The sequence below is a fragment of the Biomphalaria glabrata genome, chromosome 16 (assembly GCF_947242115.1).
Source record: "Biomphalaria glabrata chromosome 16, xgBioGlab47.1, whole genome shotgun sequence".
NCBI lineage: Eukaryota > Metazoa > Mollusca > Gastropoda > Planorbidae > Biomphalaria > Biomphalaria glabrata.
The window spans coordinates 31992357-32011769 of record NC_074726.1 but is presented as its reverse complement, the minus strand read 5'-3'; the positions used below and the strand labels follow the sequence as shown (position 1 = coordinate 32011769).

Below are 19413 nucleotides of genomic sequence, written 5' to 3'. Positions count from 1 at the left end.
ATTTGACAAGTGTGTCAACAAAAAAGCTTGCTTAGGCATTCATACTTTTCTGGCTTAACTAATAAAATGCAATGCCAGCATGTAAAACTGATAAGCTGCAGTGAATTCAGAAACAAAACAACATGAGATTCTGTACACTCTAGTATACACTTGATTGGCTTTCTGTGAGTACAAGATCAACTACAGGGTGGCCTTACTTTGTCATTTTTGCATTTAGAACAAAGATATGCTCTTGAACCTTAGTGAACTGATCACTCCATGTGACCCTCTAAGAGCCTTGCTTTGGGCTAAACACTTCTAGTTTTGCCAAGTTTCTTCCTCAAAAGTTGAGGGTTTTTTTTTCAGTACATGCAAGCATTGACCCAAGCAACATGCTTCATTACACTCAAAAAGAAAATTTTGACTTGTCTGCTCAAACCTTTTAAAAAATTGGTTTGTCATTTTAACTTTTTTCTTTAAGCCATGTTATCACAACACCTTGAGCCTACATTTTGTGTGTTAACAGCGCTATAGAAATTGAAGATTTTTTTTTTCAAATGATTTTGTTCTACTAGATGCGCGTCTTTCATGCAATAGATAAACCTTGGAGGTGTGAGGCCCCTAAAACCACAAGGCCCTTGGCAGTCACCCACACCTTGAACCATGCTGGGGCAGATGATATAAAGGTCGCCTTGTTTCTATGACAGATGGTTAACAAGTGTGTTAAGTGGCCAGCACAATGACCAACTGTCTTCTATTTAGAAGCCAAACACTCACTCTGCCACCATGCCCCCCCACCTATACTTTAGCCCTCTTAATTTTCTTTTCTATAACCTGAGGCAGTGTTTGCTTTTAAACTCTCTAATTAGCTGCATGAATGTTTTCCTTCTTTTCCCCCACATTTCTTCTATTTTCTTTTGAGCAGCACGCTACAATATAGCTGTACATCTCTTTAAGGAAAGTTTTCATGAAAGAGAAGTAGAGATGGCACATTTTAACATGTGCTTTTACTTGAGGAAAAATATGCAGTATATGTTCCAGGCCATTTCAGTGTAGCCTCTTGATGTTCAGAGATAATGCCTCTTTCTATTTTATTTAGTTTTTCAAATTTATTTATCGACAACTAGTTGGAATGGAAAGCAGGGCTGCCTAATCCCTGGTTCAAAATTTGCCCGGTGCCATACCCCATCATCCTGCAAGAGGTTTGGAAAATAATCTTCAAATTTGAAGGTACATCCAAAACAAACAAAACTAATAGTTCCTACTTACTTCAAATATGTCAGGGGAGTTGACTTTATTCTTCATCTTCCTGATAGTCTTCTCCCTGTCGGACAACCCATCAGGTATATTTGTAAACTTTGTCAACTCTGCTTGTAAATTTTCTGCACTACCCGTAGACAACAAGCCATTATCACCACTGCCATCTTGATGACCAGAGCGATTGCTAGTCATGTCCTCCTCAGACAACACACCTTCAGAACTGAGAGTTGAGTGAGACTGATGACAGGGAGGGTGGCTACTTGATTCATCATCCTCACTAACGTCTCCTACTTCTTCTGAGCATGAATCTTCAGAGTGCTGTGGGGACAGTTCAAAATGGTGTGATTAAAACATACAGTTGTCATTTAGTTTGAAGTTATAATTACTGTGGATGAACTTATTTTTTTAACATTTGTCTTTAAACCTAATCTAAATTTGTCTTTAAACCTAATGTAAATTTGTCTTTAAACATAAAATCTCATCAGTTTTCTTCACAGATTTTATCTAAAGAGAAGAACTGACTCTTGTGTGGAGATTTTGATCTCCAATCGAGCGCCTCCCCAGGTGGCGGATAGGGGAATGCCCTCCAGATATGGTGGGTACCGGGGAAATAAAATACCCGGGGTGGACCAAAATCAAACCTGCTGCCTTGCAGGAAGTGGAGGGATCCACAAAGGCTAGGGCACCTTACCCGAAAATAAAGGCAGCTATCCAGAGAGCTGAAAGGGGCAGCCCCCCAGATGGTTATGCACAGGGCTAACTACTCTGTCATATAAAAAATACTGTTACGAAAGCTAATACACACAAGAAAACCCGGACAGATCTCAACGGAAAACGACCTAGGCCTGGAAAAGGACATGATTTTTGTTTTGCGACATGGAATGTGCTAAGCCTTTATAGAGCAGGTGCGCTAGCCCAACTTACTGAAGTGTTAAAGAAATATAGGATACCCCTTGTAGCCCTACAGGAAATCAGGTGGAAAGACTCGGACATTCTCAGAACCAAGGAGTATACTATATTTTATAGTGGTGGAAGCACTAACAACTTAGGTACAGGTTTTGCTGTTAAAAAGGAAATGGTAGGTAATGTCATTGGATTTAAACCTGTAATGGATAGACTCTGCTCACTGCATTTGAAAGGAAAATTCTTCAACATATCATTTATCAATGTTCATGCCCCTACTGAAGATGCAGATGATAACAGAAAAGAAGTCTTCTACAGGGTTTCTGCACCAAAGTCTAATTGAAATTCAAGGAGTTTTCAAGGAGTTTTCAAGGAGAAATTTAAAAATTCCAGGACATAAGAGTTCGCGCCAAAAAATTAAAAAAAATATTTATAGCCCATATATATATATATATATAGGTTGGAATAATTTAGATTTGATTACTAAATAAAAATAACTTACTCAAGATATTCAAAACATGCAAAAAAATACATTATAAACTAGTATGAGTGTAAGGCCTACCATAAAACGCATCCTGAACATCCATTCTTTACAATATATTTACATATATACAAGGGTTTTTAATGTTTTTTAGAGTCCACTGATCTCCCTCACTTTGGTTTCCATTTCCAAAGTAAGTTTTTCAATCTGCTCTTTTTTAAGCTTTGCAGAGCGACGTAAAGCATTGGATTCTATTAAAAATTTGTGACTGTTAGTGTTTTCTGCTTTTTCTGCAAGCTTGTCCGCAGAGTCAGTGAGGCTTGTAATGTCCCTTTCGAACCTAGCTTTTTTGGCTTTCATAGCCTCAAGTTCTTCAAATTGATCGTTTCTTTTCCTTTTTAGGTTCTTTCTTTTTTCCTCCTCAGCCCTTTCTTCCAGATAAATTCTATACTTTGATCTGGCTGAAGCAGCAGCCATTCGCATGCCTGAAGAAATTGTTACATTTTTAATTCCTCCCATTGCTTCAATGCTGTTACAAATCATTCTCTTGGCTATAAGTGTTCTCTCCATCATGTTGACGCACATTGTCTCTTTATTGGTACTGAAACCTCTCTCGACCTGGGCTTGGCCATGAGACAGAATCAAAATTCCTCTTATTAGTGCCCATAGTTTACTGAATTCACTGTTAATATGTTGATTAAAAAAAGTATCCAGTCTATCACATTGGATACTAAAGGACTGGAATACTATGGAATTTGTGGTGACAATGGAACTGTGCCACTGGGTGAATTCCGACTTGATATCATCACAGTCATCTGCGCTGACACGGCCAAGCTCAACTAAGTAGCTCAAAGTGGCATCTAAGTCTCTTAAAGAACCATCAAAATCTTCTACAATGTTTTTAGGCTGTAGCCATTTCAAACACTGGACAAGCTGATTTTTCAGTGGAGATTTTGTAACTGAAGTGCATTCTTTAAAGACAGCTGGTGTCACAAATCTTTGCAACAATGACCGAAGCATGTTGAAGAGGTCTTGGGCCATAAAGGGCAACAGTGGTGCATCTGTTTGATATCTTTTTAAAAAAGGTTGCAAAACCTTTGCAATGGATATGAAGCTTTCAATTTTGGCAATTAGTAGTACATCATCCATACAGCCTTTCAGGTGCTCAAAAGACTTTGTGTTGATTGCCTTTTTAGCAGTAATTAAAGACTGAATGAATTTTTTTACGTGGGGCCATACTTTGAGAGCTCTCTCTGCCACCTCAACATTCTCCACCCATCGATGCTGACAGTGTTCAAGAGGAAAATCACTGCTGCCAGTTAGTGATGTGAAGTCTTCCCTTCTTGCTGGGGTATCTTTGAAAAGCCAAGACAGCGATGAGAAAAAATGACCCAGTTCCCAGCCAGTTGATGCAAGGCCTGCACGAAAAGCATTGTGCATTGTATGAAGCCCACAACTGCCAATGTCCACAAACTTTTTTTCTGATGCTTTCTGGAGGTCCTCACTGAGTAATTTGAACAAGGCCCAGTTGACATTGGACCATCCATTGATATCTGAACAACACTTTTTCCGTCAAAGTGAAAGTTTTCACATAATTTTTGGTGCATATCTTGAGCAGTAGCATGACCCAGGAAAGCAGAGCCATAGTACCTTGTAACAACCTAAAGTTGGGAAATTCAAAAAATATTTAGCATATCGATAGATACAATTATATTCAGTCTTATCTCATTAACAATTCTACAATCATCATTAATATTGAATATTTATTTTCATTATAATTAGATAGCACTCATGCATCTTTAGGTTTAATTTAACCTATTTAGTGTAGGCCTAATTATAATTTAATTAAACAAATCAACTCACCTTATCTGTATCCCAGTATCTGACATGCATATCCATTTGTTTCTTGTTTAGTTCTCGATTTAGAGATTCGTCAAACAATAGTACAAAACCATCATTCACAGTTTTGAGCTTGTCCTTTAGAAGATCCTGGAAATAAGGACCAAGCCCAAAAGACACAAGATAGGATATTTTGTCTTTTCCACAAGACATTTTTTTAGCTATGTTGCTGTCAGGAAACATTCGAGCAAAATGATCAGCAATATCATGGCAACTGTTATATGAGTAATGAGAACACACCACTTTCAAAGCCCATAGTATCTCTGCGTTGATTGTCTCCTCTGTGGTCACGTGAGATTTGATTGATGATTGCGCCTGGGTTGACGTAGAGGTTGTTGGTATATTTTGGCTAGGATCAATGACTTGAGCAGCTTGCACCTGTGGGGTTGGTGGCATAGCTGTAGGACAAGTGACAGTCGCTGTAACTGTAGCAGCCTTTTTAGCAAATATGGGTGCAATCATTAAGCAGCCATCTGACTTTCCAGACTCTCGCTTGTGTTTATCTGATTTCATATGAGATTTAAGTGCTGCTTCACCCATGCATAATATGTCAATTTGTTTTTTACAATGACGACAAAAGGCTTTGGTGTCACTGACGGATGATTTTTGAAGCCAAGATCTGTAAATATCTTTTTCAAGCCAAAGCGCATTAAACGATGTCCCGTATTTAGGCATTGTAATACAAATGTAGGTTATAGATCTAGATTTGGATATCTAGTATTCTAGGACAGTCCGATCAGATGATAGAACAATCAAGTCTCAAGACTAGAGCTACGTAACAGACTATAAATCTCTAGCTTAGGCTTAGATAAAGACTTGATTAAAGTTAAACCAAAGCCAAAGCACAAATCACAATAAAAGAAACGTAGAAGTTCTATGATGGACTGGAAAGAATTTATGATGAAGCACCAAAACATGACATCAAAATAGTCCTAGGAGATTTCAATCCAAAAATTGGAAAGGAACCAGCATTCAGACCAATAATTGGCAAAGAAAGCTTACATGAAGAGACCAACAATAATGGCATAAGATTAGTGAATTTTGCATCAGGAAAAGGAATGTCTATCAGCAGCACAAAATTCCAACATAAGAATATTCACAAGGTAACCTGGATCTCACCTGATGGCAACACCCAGAATCAAATAGATCATATACTCATAGATAAGAGACATGGATCAGACATACTAGATGTAAGAAGTTTCAGAGGAGCTAATGCTGACTCAGACCACCTACTAGTAAAAGCTAAACTTAGACAAAGAATAAGTACCATACACAATTACCAAAGAAAGAGAGCACAGCAATATGATAGTCAAAAACTCACAAAGGATCCACTTGTTGCAGAAACTTATAGAATGGCACTCCAAACGCAACTGACAACATTAGAAAAGGACTGCGAAAATAACATAAATGAGCATTGGGAAATAATAAAGCATGCGATCAAAAGAACAGTAGAAGAGGTAGTTGGGTTTAAACAAAAAAACGAGATAATAGGGTGGTATGATGATGAATGCAGACAAACTATAGAAGAGAAGAACAATGCCCGAATGATAATGCTACAGAGAGAAACCAGGAACACTAGACAGCAATACAATGAAGCAAGAAGGAGGGCCACAAAAGTTGTAAGAAAGAAAAAACGGGAATGGGAAAAGTCCAAGATTACTCAAATAGAGGAACTAGCAAAGGAGGGAGACATGAGAGGAATTTATATGAAAATTAAAGATGAAAAGAACGGATTTCACATGTGTGAGAACAAAGATGGTCAGCTTATTACAGAAAACAGCAGAGTCATGGGCTGAATACTTTGAGGAGATCCTAAATACCACTGAAGATGGAGACAATGGAGAATATGAACTGCCACATGGGGGACCAGATCCCTTAGTGAACCCTCCAACACTCATTGAAACATCAGAAATAATTAGGACCATGAAGAATCACAAAGCACCAGGAGAGGACCAAATCACAGCAGAACTAATTAAATATGGAGGGAAAGACTTACATTCCCAAATACAAAGACTAATATCAAGAATTTGGGAAGAAGAAGTAATACCAACAGAATGGGAAACGGCTCTTATAACCCCAATACACAAAAAAGGATCCAAGTTAAAGTGCTGTAATTACAGAGGAATCTCTCTACTAAATGTGACTTATAAGATACTGTCTAGGCTTATAACTAAGAGACTTGGAAAATATTCAGAAGATATCTTAGGTGACTACCAATGTGGTTTCAGACCCAACAAATCCACAACCGACCACATCTTCACACTAAGATGTATACTAGAAAAATGCCATGAATACAACATACCAATCCACCAACTCTTTATAGACTATAAAATGGCTTATGACAGTATCAGAAGGAAATACCTATATGACACTCTACAGGATTTTGGAATACCCAACAAGCTGACAAGACTTATACATATGACATTAAACAACTCAAAAAGCAAAGTCATAATACAAGGAGAACACTCACAGGAATTTAGGATTAAACGAGGATTAAGACAAGGAGACGCACTTTCCTGCATGCTTTTCAATTTAACACTGGAGAGAGTTATAAGAAATATACACATAAACACAAGGGGAACTATTACTAACTACTTCAGGAGAGAAAACATGGGTCCACAACCAACAGGGACGATATACAGCCAACCTCTACAATACCTTGCTTATGCCGATGACATTGCCTTATTGGGTAAAGAAACCTCTGACATCGCTAGAGCCTTCATACAACTAGAAGAAGCATCTCGACCAGCAGGACTTGAGGTCAATGACAGTAAAACCAAGTACATCACAATGACAAGAGACAATCAAACAGAGGGACAAAATATCAAAATCAAAGACCACGAATTTGAAAACGTCCAAACTTTCAAATATCTAGGAAGTACTATTAATTTAAAAAATGACCTACTAACAGAAATAAAGGAAAGAATAGCAGCAGGCAACAGGGCATTTTATAGCACCCACCATTTACTTAAGAGCAAAACGATTTCAAGGAAAACCAAGAAAATAATATACAAAACCATAATAAGACCAGCAGCAATGTATGGAAGTGAGACCTGGACACTGACAAAAACATCTGAAAATTTACTTAACACTTGGGAAAGAAAAATTCTTAGGAAAATCTATGGTGCCATACAGGATGAAACAGGGTGGAGGACAGCACTAACCATGAGTTATATCAATTATATGAAGACCCACCAATAGTGAACGAAATAAAAAAGAACAGGGCAGGTCACCTTGAAAGAATGTCAGATAACAGAGGGGCGAAAATCGTATACAGGCAGAAACCAAAAGGCAGGCGACCCAAAGGCAGACCCTGAATGCGATAGATAGATGACGTGGAAGCAGATCTGAAGCAGCTTTGGGTTAGGGCGTGGAGACGAAAGGCCCAGGAGAGATCTGAATGGAAGGATGTGTTAAAGCAGGCCAGAGCCCTCCATGGGCTGTAGCGCCACTGGGATGGATAGATGGAAGAACTGACTACTAAGTAAGTATGGCTTCTTAGCAGTGTGGTCTGTGCTTTGGTTGTCATTACAATGGCCCTGGGTTCAAACCTGTCATCCTGCAGGATGTTTGAACTAGGAGGTAATATGCTAAATTTCTGAAGAAAATATATATAAAACAAAACTAACCCAAGACTTATAATTTATCTAAATTATGTTAAAGATTTTAATAATATTTCAACAAATAATTTCCTGGCTCAGAAAGTGGTCAAAACTTTTTCTAAGTTGGCCCAGATTGTTAACAATTTGTCTAGTGCAATCCCAAGCTAGAGCTTATAAACATAATGAATGATGATAACTAGAACAAAGTATTATGTGAATGAAATCTTACTTCACAGAAACTATCTGATATAAACTTTTCACAGGTAAATTATGAGTGAGTCTGGTGTGAATGTACATTTTGGTTTTCTATAGTTATAATGTTTTGTTTGAAGTAATGCACAAATTGTAAGACAAGTGTCTTTACAGATAACAAAGATTATTATTATTATTTCATATCCACTGTACATTGAACACTAAAACATTTGGCAAGAAAATATAGAATGTTTCATTTCTGACAATTTTTCTCACATAGCCAAACAATTGTGAGGTGGAAGGAAGCATCATCTTTAGGGTTTAATCCACAAAAGTGAAGGGGGGCAAGAGATCCTTTTTAATACCACCAGTTTGGAACCTACACATATGAGAAAGGCTCGACCCTTCAAAAGTCTTTAGAACAGGCAGCAGATCAACTCCAGCAGTAGCTCTAAATTCTGACAATCACAGCCCTTAAACCAGACAAGCATGCAAGAACCATGTAAGCCACAGCTCATTGCTATCCCCAAACACTAGCATATAACCAGTTAGCCTGCAGAGGCCAGCGACTGTAAGAGGTTTCACAATGTTAGCTCGTTTCAAAACATTCAAGAGGGTAAACTCCCTCAAGTTACCAGAAGGCACCAACTGGAGTTTGGCAGGCAATGTCCCCCATAGAGGAAGAAAGTAAATTTGCATACATTGCAAATACAATAATTATTCAAAGGAAGTATGTAATCATTTAGATTTGTTCAAATGAAAGTTTCTAGATGCATGTCTTATAAAGACTGCTTCTCCTCTTGTTTGGTGGGTGGCGGGGGGTGGGTGGGAGGGGCAAAGCCTACATACATTTGCAATAATTCGCCTTGATATCCCTGCTACAATTGAAAAGACACGGCAATGGATTTAATATTTAACAAATTAATCTTGATTTCATATTTTCATAACTCATGAGGAGCATTTTCACCATCAGTTTTTTTTTTATTTCAAGTGTTGTTGTTTTTTACAAACCAGATGAAATAAGAAAAATGATACAAACATACAAATCTATCATCTGTGATTTTATAAGTATCCCACTAACAAACCATATAGGCTGAAGATAAAAATTCATACGAGGCTGTATAACCTTACAGACTTGAGTCTGTTTAATCTGACCGCACCAGGAAATGATCATTTTGGTGCTAATAACTGGCTGGTCCAATTACATGGTGACTGGTTATTTCATCCCTCTTACTTTTGGTCAGAACATTCTCAATTAAAAATGTTTTTAGTCATTGTATAATTGTGTTGTTACGGGTTTGCCTTTAAGCACTCATTTCATATAACATATAAATATTCTTATTTAGAATATTTTTTTTTATGTTTTGAACATGTTATTATAGTGTTTATAGTGTTCCCCCTATATATTGTAATGCAGGGTTTGTATTTAGTTATATAGTTTCTGTTTGTTGTAGGGATGTCAATATTATCCTGTGCATATGGCGTGATGTAATGACAAAAGGCCAAGGCGTGGTGGAAGTGGGGAAAATCTTTTTAGAAATAGAAGTACAATTTGAATAATTATGATCATGCCAATCTGCTCTCATAAATTATCATCAAAGGCCAAGGTGTGGTGGAAGTAGTGTAAATCTTTTGAGAGATGAGAATAGTTAGAATACTTATGACCATACCGCAGATAAAGTATCACCTGACTGCCATCTTTCACTTTATCTTTCTTTGTCAAACTTTTTTTCTTAAATATGTGCGTGTCATTTCAAACCCTAATATATAACATTTTATTTATTCTAATAAACGCTGACTTCAAGACATATGCAACACTGGCCGAGAAATTAGAAACAATGTACAGCAATAGAAATCAAAAGATTTTCTTCTGTACCTACTATCAATAGCCTATCTTATTGATTTCAATTAACAAGCAAAAGCAATTTTTATATTGACATTATACTTTATTCTTATTTATTAATGTGTAATTATTATATTTATTATTATTATACTTATTATAATTATTATATTATAATGTGTAATAATAAAAATAAATATATGAAATATTGTTAATTTCTTACTTTTTACAATTATAATTTGATGGATTAGAGAATGAAATGACTAGCGGATGAAATGACCATGGGATGAAGTGACCATTGGATGAAGTGACCTGGAACCAATTAAATGATTATTCTATGTGATACAAGAACACTTTGGCACTTCAGTCCTGATTAGTGGACTGGTGTTTAACCTTCGGTTCAATGAAATTTATATGGTTATGTCTTTTATTATCAAGATGGGGATTATCACCGCTGACACTGTGTGGAATAAATAATTGAGTCATGATCAAACTACAACTTTGGAAGACTCCCACTGACACAGTGTGGATCAAAGTTACAGGGAAGTCAGGATTTTACTAAGATCAGTGTAGATAAGACCTACATAACTACACAACAAAAATGGTCATTTAACATTGATACAATATTTTACTATACTAACCTTTGTATTTCTAAACTTCTTCGGAGCATTGGTCTTCTCTGGTGACTCATTTCTTTTTTCTATTCCACTTTGGAAACAGTTGGTCTCTAAATTTCCTAGCGCATTGTATCCTCTAATGTTTTCATAACTCCTTTCTTCATCAAATCAGATTCAAGAATCCTTCTGGAGGGGCTTCTATTCTTCTGTCCCCTCATATCCTGACTGCTATGTACACGTTTAAAGCCAGAGTTGACAGCCAGAAGTTGATTGTTGAAATTTGTATTGTTGCACAGACTGTGTGTTGTTAGAGTTGGTAGTAGGACTGTCTTGGAGAGATTCCTCAAGTTGACCAGATGTTAAATGACAACTTTCAGTGGCTGAGCTATTGATTAGTAATTTAAATTTTCATATGAGTCTTTTTCTCGCACCGGATTTGATTGATCCTCCAGTATGTCAGCAGGAGAGGTAACCGGTGAACAAGAACATGAACCTGACCCAGTTTCAGGTCGGAATGAGAGGTCAATATCCGGAGATGATTTTTCACTCATAGTTTCAAAGTTCTGTTTTGGGCTGGACAGAGGGGATAGGTCACATGTGCACTCCACATCTGCACTGACTGGGATGAGCATTTCTGCTACAAGTAGCATCACTGCAGCCACCATCACAGCCAAAGCAGACATCATTAATGTTATTGTCTTGATAGGATGAAGAGTTCTGTGTTGATGCTGGTGTTTACTTACAGGTGAGTGTTTTGAGATTGGCAAGTGCCTGGTGACAGAAGTGGATAAGTTTCTGCTACAACACTCCTGACGTTTCTTCATGTTGTTTTCCATATGAGTTAACCTTGTCTCTTGGCCATCAGCTTCATCTTCACTTCGATACTCCCCGATTGCAGTGGCAGGTCCCAAAAATTTAAATGTCCCAGGATAGGGTGCATGGTCAGTAGGATGAAGCCCTGCAGGGTTAAGTTTGTCTGATGTTTGGGTGTCCAGTGATGCTTCATATGTAGATTGAGATTTGAGCAGAGGTAATGTCTTTCATAGACCCTCTGCTGTTATTCCGACGATGACGAGACTTCCTGGTGCGCAATTTCGTAGGAGACGGTGGTACCAGCTCAGAGCTAGTTGTCATGCTCCCTTCTGTGTTTTTCATAGAGTCTGGCCTAAAGTCAGAAGAGAAATAAAAAGTCTTTATTTTTATTATCTCATCTCCATCTCTTGTTATTCATCTTTTAAAAACCACATATATATTCTAAAATTAATTTCTTTTTTTCTTTTTCTAAATACCATTTTCATATTGTGACATATTCAAATTTGATATGTCAAACATTTATAGGTCTAATGGCAGGTCATTTATCTATACAAAACTCAGCCTGTGCATCTTAATACCATTTGGTGAAGATATTCTTTATGATTGTTAGTTAATATTTACTTAACAGTGTTATAGATTACAAGTCTTTCCAGTTCCTCAATTAATGACCCTGACTTTGACATTAGGTCTACCTTGTCATTTCCCTCTGTAAGACTGTGCCTTGTCATTTCCCTTTTTGTCCATAAATCTGTCTCTTTATTTCATTCTATACCTAAATTCTATCTTTTCATTTCTCTTTATGCTTTATGTCTACATGGCCAAGGATCCCTTGCAGTATGATAGTGGAGTGTGAGCTATAGATTGTGGATATAAAGATACACTCACACAACAAGAAAATTTACTTACATCGTGACTTCAGACCCTGACCTATGTGTACATTTTTTACCAAGTCAATCTAACTTTTCTTGAGCTTTTATGATTGGTCGAACGATACTCTTTCTATGTTTATTGTACAAAGTCAGTTGTTGTTCTCGTCTGATAAAAAAAATATTTCATGATTAAAATTCAATGTTCGCCATGATACAAAATAATCATACAGAAAATATCAACATCATGCATAAGTAACAAGAGATAGTCTCAAAAAAAAAAAAAAAAAAAAAAAAAGAATGAAGAGCTGAAAATGATCCAAAATTATTTTATATAACTTGAAATCAATCTTGGGTTCAAAATTCATTTTTAGCATTGAACTTACCAATACTGGGCCTGATTTAAATAAGATATGCACTTCAAGAACCCAAAATCATGTAGTCATTTTTTTTTTTCAAATTTTAACCCAATAGCTTCTATTTCCAGTTAGAAAAAAAACCTTTCAAGGCCCTAATCAAAGAGGGATAACCTTGAATCCTAAAAAATAAATATTTTGAAAAAGTAATCAAACTTAAGATCTAATACTAAATAAACAAACAACTTTAAAAAATAGAACAATATGTCTAGTTTAAAAAAATATATACTTTTAATACCTTTAGAATATAAAAAAAGCTTCAAAAATACTAATTTTCTCTTGGGGGAGCTACCACCTTCTACCAAGCGCGTCCCCAGGTGGCGGATAGGGGAAAGACCCTTAGATATAAGGGTTAGCTGTGAATAGCAAATAAACAGCTGAGGACCAACTGGTTTGCAGTCATGGAGGATGAGGTGAAGTATTCCAGTGGTTAGAATATTTACTAAAAACATCTGAGAAATCCAGGGAAATGATTGCAAAAAGCAAGTATAGGGCGCTCTAACTCTAAACCCGGGTAGATGAAACCCGTTAGCTAGGGATAGTAGTTCATTTAGGAGAGAAAACTCAGAAAATAAACACCTGCTACCTTGCAGATGATCTTGGATGATCAAAGGCTATGGGAGCACACTCAGAAAGAAAAGCAGGCTGAAGTCGGAGTCAATGGGCCTCCTGGCGCATAACACATTGACAAGCAACTTCATCTATGTTGGAGTTCAGTAACGATTGTAATAGATGTGGCGTCCTGCCGCGCAGGTAGGGGGCCGGGCTCTCCCCCTCGAAGGAGCCCACACAAGCGAGCTGGTGGTTCTTCTATCTCTGCCTGTGGAGCCAGGAGCAGGGACAAGAAAGTAAATACTACTGGCCAACACTCCAAGAAAAAAGAAGCTCGCATCAGACAAGATAGAGAAATCAGACCCAAAGGAGGAATCCCCACCCTCATTAAAAATGATATTCCTACCACAGACATAACTATGCCCAACTCCTCAGAATCAGAAATAATGGGAACTAAGCTAATTCTCCCAGATGGAAATATTTATCTATTTAACTGCTACTTCCCACCAGACAAGGAAATCGAGATTGACCACATACAAATACCTGACCAAGAAGACTGTCTAATCTTAGGAGATATGAATAGTCACTCTCAGAGCTTGGGATACCCAGACCTAAATGCCAGGGGAGAAGAAATTGAAGAATGGCAAGCAGAGAACAGACGTATATTGCTTAATAAACCTGAGGATAAACCAACCTTTTTCTCAAGAGCTTGGCTAACATCAACCACTCCAGATCTAGCCTTTGCAACTGACAACTTATCCAAAAAGTGCAGCAGAGAAGTTGCAGACCAGCTAGCCACCAGTGACCACAGACCCATATTGATCAGTATCGATACCTCCTTCAAAATATCAGAAAACTCCACCATCCCCAGATGCAACTATAAAAAAGCCAACTGGCACCTATTCTCAAAGCTCACAGACCTATACACAACTTCAATAAACTGCAAATCAAATCAGGTTAATAAGTCATTCTCAGCTTTCTCCAAAGCAATCCTCCTAGCAGCTAAGGAATCAATTCCTAGAGGAGCAAGAAAAGATTATATCCCCAACTGGTCTGATCACCTTCAACAACTCCACAATGACACTATTGAAGCCAGAAAAAGTAGAAAATAACCCTTGTATAGAAAATAACATAAATCTAAAAGCAGCTAACACAGTTTTCAGGAAAAATTACCTTTCTGCCTTGAGGAAAAGTTGGCATGAAAAAAGAGAACAACTAAACGTATATAGAGATGGTCACAAACTCTGGCGTATAGCCAAATGTCTCAACCAGGAAGAAAGCAGAACAACTCCTATAGTAATAGAAAAGGACAACAAACCCCTGAAAGGCCAAGAAGCAGCAAATGAATTCATTAAGTTTTTCCAAAGCGTAGGACAAATACAAATTAATGAAAGTAGAAATAAAGATGTAAACTCAGAAATCCCAGATAAAATTAAAGAAAACAATCCAGCTTACTCCTTGGGAATGACCACTAATCTTAAAATGAAGGAACTAGATGAATCCCTAAAAGTCCTCAAACCAAAACAAGCCCCGGGCTCGGACAAAATATCAAATGACATGCTTCTTCACTTGGGTCCTCAAGCCAAAAGAAAACTGCTACAAATATTCAATGCTAGCTGGAAATCTGGCAGAATTCCAAACATCTGAAAAAAGCCATTATGATCCCTATACTAAAGCAAAGCAAACCAAGAAATAAACTGGATAGCTGTACTTGCAAACTGATGGAAAGAGTGATAAATAGAAGGCTGACATGGATCCTTGAGTCAAATAATCTACTCACTGAAGCCCAGGCTGGCTTTAGAAAAGGCAGATCAACAGAAGATCAAATTGCCTTCATCACACAAGAAATAGAAGACGGCTTTAAAGAAAAGAAACCAACAATTGTGTGGGTTGACTTAGAAAAAGCATTTGACAAAGTCTGAGAACAAGGTCTCTTGCTCAAGCTAATCCAGCATCACATATCCCACAGAATGTACAACTGGATAAAGGAATATCTAAATAATAGAAAAGCCTTAGTTTGCATGCAAGGACAAAGAAGCCACACAGTGGGTATAAAAAATGGCGTCCCCCAAGGAGGAGTCCTATCCCCAACACTTTTCCTAGTATTCATAAACGATCTAAATCAAAACCAACCAAGAAAAGTTAAAAGCAGCATGTATGCAGAAGACCTTGCCATAATTAGCACAGAAGAATATGTAGGAACATCGAAATTTTGATTACAAGATGCTCTTGATAAACTCAATAATTGGTCCAAAGACTGGGGCATGTCCATCAACACAAAAAAGACCACATATACCATATTCTCACTGTCAACAAAACAATAAACAATAAAATTAACATTAGATAAGGAAGCTTTAGAAAAAAATGACAGCCCTACTTATCTTGGAGTCACCTATGACCCAAGACTAACCTGGAAAAACCAAATAGATAAAACACAGAGTAAAGGCATCCAGAGACTATCCCTCTTGAAAAAATTAGCTGGCACAGATTGGGGAGCTAATCACAACATCTTGAAAAAGACCTATACCAGTTATGTAAGACCTGTACTAGAATATGGTGCCACAGCATGGGGCTCAGCAGCCCAAACCAACCTAAGAAAAATAGACAAGGTTCAAAATATTGGTCAAAGGATAATGACAGGAGCAATCAAAACAACACCCATAAGAGCTATGGAGGAAACCGCTGCCCTGATCTCTCTAAATGAAAGAAGAGAAATAAAAATCCTTTCCCAATTCACTAAATTGGAAACCTTGAAGAAGCACCCACTCAGAACAAAAATCCACAAAACTGGCACAAAAAACCGTCTCAAAAGAACCAATTTCATACAGGAATCTCTAAGCCTAAAAAAGAAACACCAACTTGAAAAAATTACTCTGGAATCCTCAATACACTATAATGAATCTCCACCCTGGGACGAAGGCCCTCTTCCTACTATAAGGGACCATATTGAAAACATAAAAAGAAAATCTGATTACAGACCAACAGAGCTCAAGGAAATAGTGAACTGTTTTCTACATACCAATTACCCTAGCAATCAATGGATCAGAGTTTACACGGATGGCTCATCCCATAAAGCCACCACAAATGGAGGAGCTGGAATACTTATCGAATGGCCAGATGGAGGAAAACTAGAAAAATCCATTGCAACTGGAAAGCTCTCTGACAGTCACAGAGCAGAAAGGGAAGCACTAGCACTAGCTGCTACCATGCTAGCAAATCATCCAAGTTCTCCTCACAGTCAGATTGTCTTTCTAACAGACGCGAAAACAACCCTCCAAAGCTTGCAAAACTCTGATTCCCCTTATATTAAAAACCTCAGAACAGCACTTACAAAGCTCAACAACAACAGCAAAAAAAAAACTGTTATTCAATGGATACCAGCTCACATACAACTAGCAGGAAATGAGAAGGCTGACACACTCGCCAAGAGTGGGAGAACAAACTCACAAGTAAACTCTGCACTCTATCCAGAAGAAATGAAGAAATTAATTGTAGATAAAATAAATGAGAAATGGACGAGCTCCCATCCAAATCACAAGAAAGATGACGCTTACTACAAGCTATCCCGACAAGACCAATGTCAATCTTTCGACTCAGGACCGGACTCAACAGAATACAACAACAAATGTACCGGAAGCTCAAAATTGGAACCAGTGAAATCTGCCCATGTGGAGTATCACCAGAAAATTATTATTATAGCTTTTATACAGCGCTACTTTCATGCTTATAGCATGCTCAGAGCGCTCTGGTCCAATCTCATTTGTGGACCGGTGGGGGGGAGGGGGTATCTAGGAGTTGGTTTTCCGTGCTGCCTTTAGGCGCTCAGTAAACGCAACTCTGCCCGAGTCGGGTGTTGAACCTCGAGCCCCCTTCTAGGTAGCCAAGTTCAAGCGCACTTAGCCCCTCGACCACGCTTCCCACAAAATGCCGACCATGTCCTCCAAAACTGCTCTCTCTACCAAGAGGCCAGTATAAGATATTGACCCCAAATCACCCCAATAGAAAGAAAATTATATGGAAACCACTGCGCAGTTCATCTCTAGTCATATGAACACTACAACATAACAATGAGAACAATGAAGAAGAACTCATTTTCTCAGGTGGGGGCTTATACACTGGGGATTATGGGCCATTTCATTTGAAAAATTATTACAACAATAAAAATCTTCCAGATTTTACTAAAAATAGAATCGATAATCTTCACAATGATTTATAGTCATGCTTGCAACAAGACTATGAGAAATCTTCTATTTAAAAAAGTTTAAAGCAAGTAGGCCTATATTGAAAAAGGGGATTTTAGAAACGTTCTACAACAGTTTACGACAACAATGACAGGAGAAAATGTTTCAGATTGCAGAAGGAGCTAATGGGTTAATTATAATAACAGTTTATCTTAGCATAAATTCTAATACAAAACAGAAAGTGTTTTACAAATTATATATTTTAAATGTAAGGAATATTCTACCTTAAAAATAAGATAAATATTCAGCTAAATTTTTTTTCCAATGTGCAATATTTATATTCCAATATTTGGGAAACACTTATTTAGATACATCTATAATAGAATATACTGTGCTTATGCTGTGGTTCATACAAAACATCTATATCAATAGTAAAATAGTAAGGCTTTCCAAAGTGGTAGTATACGCAACATTAAAGTTACTTTACTTGTATCTAAATGTGTATCCGTTGAAAAAGAACATTTACAACAAAAATTAACATAAATATAATATAAATAAAAATAACTGATATATAATCTTAGTAAAATTTAATTGTACAATATAAAGTAATTTTATTAATACTGCCATAAGAAAGTTTTTTTTAAAAAAAAGGGACCAGATATGTGACTGCTCCTTGTCAGCAATTTGTGGGAGAGAATTAGACTAAAGCCCATAGCCCAAGACATCACAAAGCCAAAGTGGAGCTGGATAGGACACACCCTGCGAAAACCAGCTACCGATGTTGTAAGGTACTCACTTGATTGGAATCCGCAAGGAAAGAGGAAAGTGGGCAGACCCACGCAAACCTGGAAGAGGTCAGTCATCCGTGAAGCTGAGGGTACTTGAATGACAAGTGAAGAAAGCTGCTCAGAACCGAGTTTGGTGGAGAGGTGTGATTGTGGCCCTATGCTCCCCTGGGAATGCACAGGAATAAGTCAAGTCCTTGTCAGCGGGTCCTTTTGTGATATGGCCCACAGGTTGAGAAAAGCACCCCTAAAACATTGTAAAGCATGACTAACATTAACACCAAAGAACATGTCCTTACTTGATGAGCTCCCGTTCCCTCTTTTCCAGTTGCAGCATACAAGCTGTTAATTCTATATACAAATTGTTCAACTTGCTTTCATAATGCTCTCTGACATCCTGTGCATATCTAAACAAAATAATTAACATATTGAAACATAACAGTTAACACTTCATAGCAACAAATAATGGAAATATCCAAATTTACTATATGTTTAGTCAAAGTCTATATAGATACAAGTCAGGACATGAGATAATTAAAAATATAATTGTCAAGTCTATTATGTCTTACTTAAAAATAAAACAAAGTACTTAAAAGTCAAATGAAAAAAAAAATTCAGTTGCATAAATAAATGATCTTAATTTCATGAGAAAGAAAAAAAACCCAAATCTTCTCCATACAAAATACCTTAATTCTTCTTTTCTTCTTTTTATAAGCTCTTCTTCCAGCTGGAGTAAGTTGGAACCTTCAGCTTTCATTTTTTGGAAATTTTCACGAATCTCTTTCCTCCAAATTCCCTAAGCAAAAAAAAGGTTTAAATATTTTCTTAACATTTTTAAATATATATAGTAGAAAAAAAAATGTATCATGAAAAAATATTTAGATAGGAATTGGTTCACTTTAAGAACTAATGACATTAGAAGATAAGCCAGAGCTGGAACAGAAAGGAGTTAAATTTGCTTTATTTCTGCATCAGGTCAAATTATTTCAACGTCATTCTTGGTCAGAATAAGAAGTTTGAATAGAGT

General features: G+C 37.1%; 1 protein-coding gene across 1 annotated transcript; it reads right to left on the bottom strand.

Moving 5' to 3' along the window:
• Positions 1–1263: 1263 nt before the first annotated feature.
• On the bottom strand, positions 1264–19173 carry LOC129923273 (mitogen-activated protein kinase kinase kinase 13-like). The gene is made up of 4 exons (XM_056013540.1): positions 19073–19173; positions 18686–18793; positions 10798–11938; positions 1264–1557 (listed from the first exon to the last, which is right to left on the bottom strand). The coding sequence occupies exons 1-3, from the start codon at positions 19141–19143 to the stop codon at positions 11776–11778; spliced, it is 342 nt and encodes a 113-aa protein (XP_055869515.1). The 5' UTR covers positions 19144–19173; the 3' UTR covers positions 1264–1557; positions 10798–11775.
• Positions 19174–19413: the final 240 nt, after the last annotated feature.

Bases quoted from the DNA above. Each gene is read 5' to 3' on its own strand.
- LOC129923273 (XM_056013540.1), bottom strand. From the start codon at position 19,143: ATGAAAGCTGAAGGTTCCAACTTACTCCAGCTGGAAGAAGAGCTTATA. The intron at 18,794-19,072 runs GTATTTTGTATG...TATTTTGTTTAG, and splicing joins AGAAGAAAAGAAGAATTAAG to ATATGCACAGGATGTCAGAG. The intron at 11,939-18,685 runs GTAAGGACATGT...TTCTGACTTTAG, and splicing joins AGGGAACGGGAGCTCATCAA to GCCAGACTCTATGAAAAACA.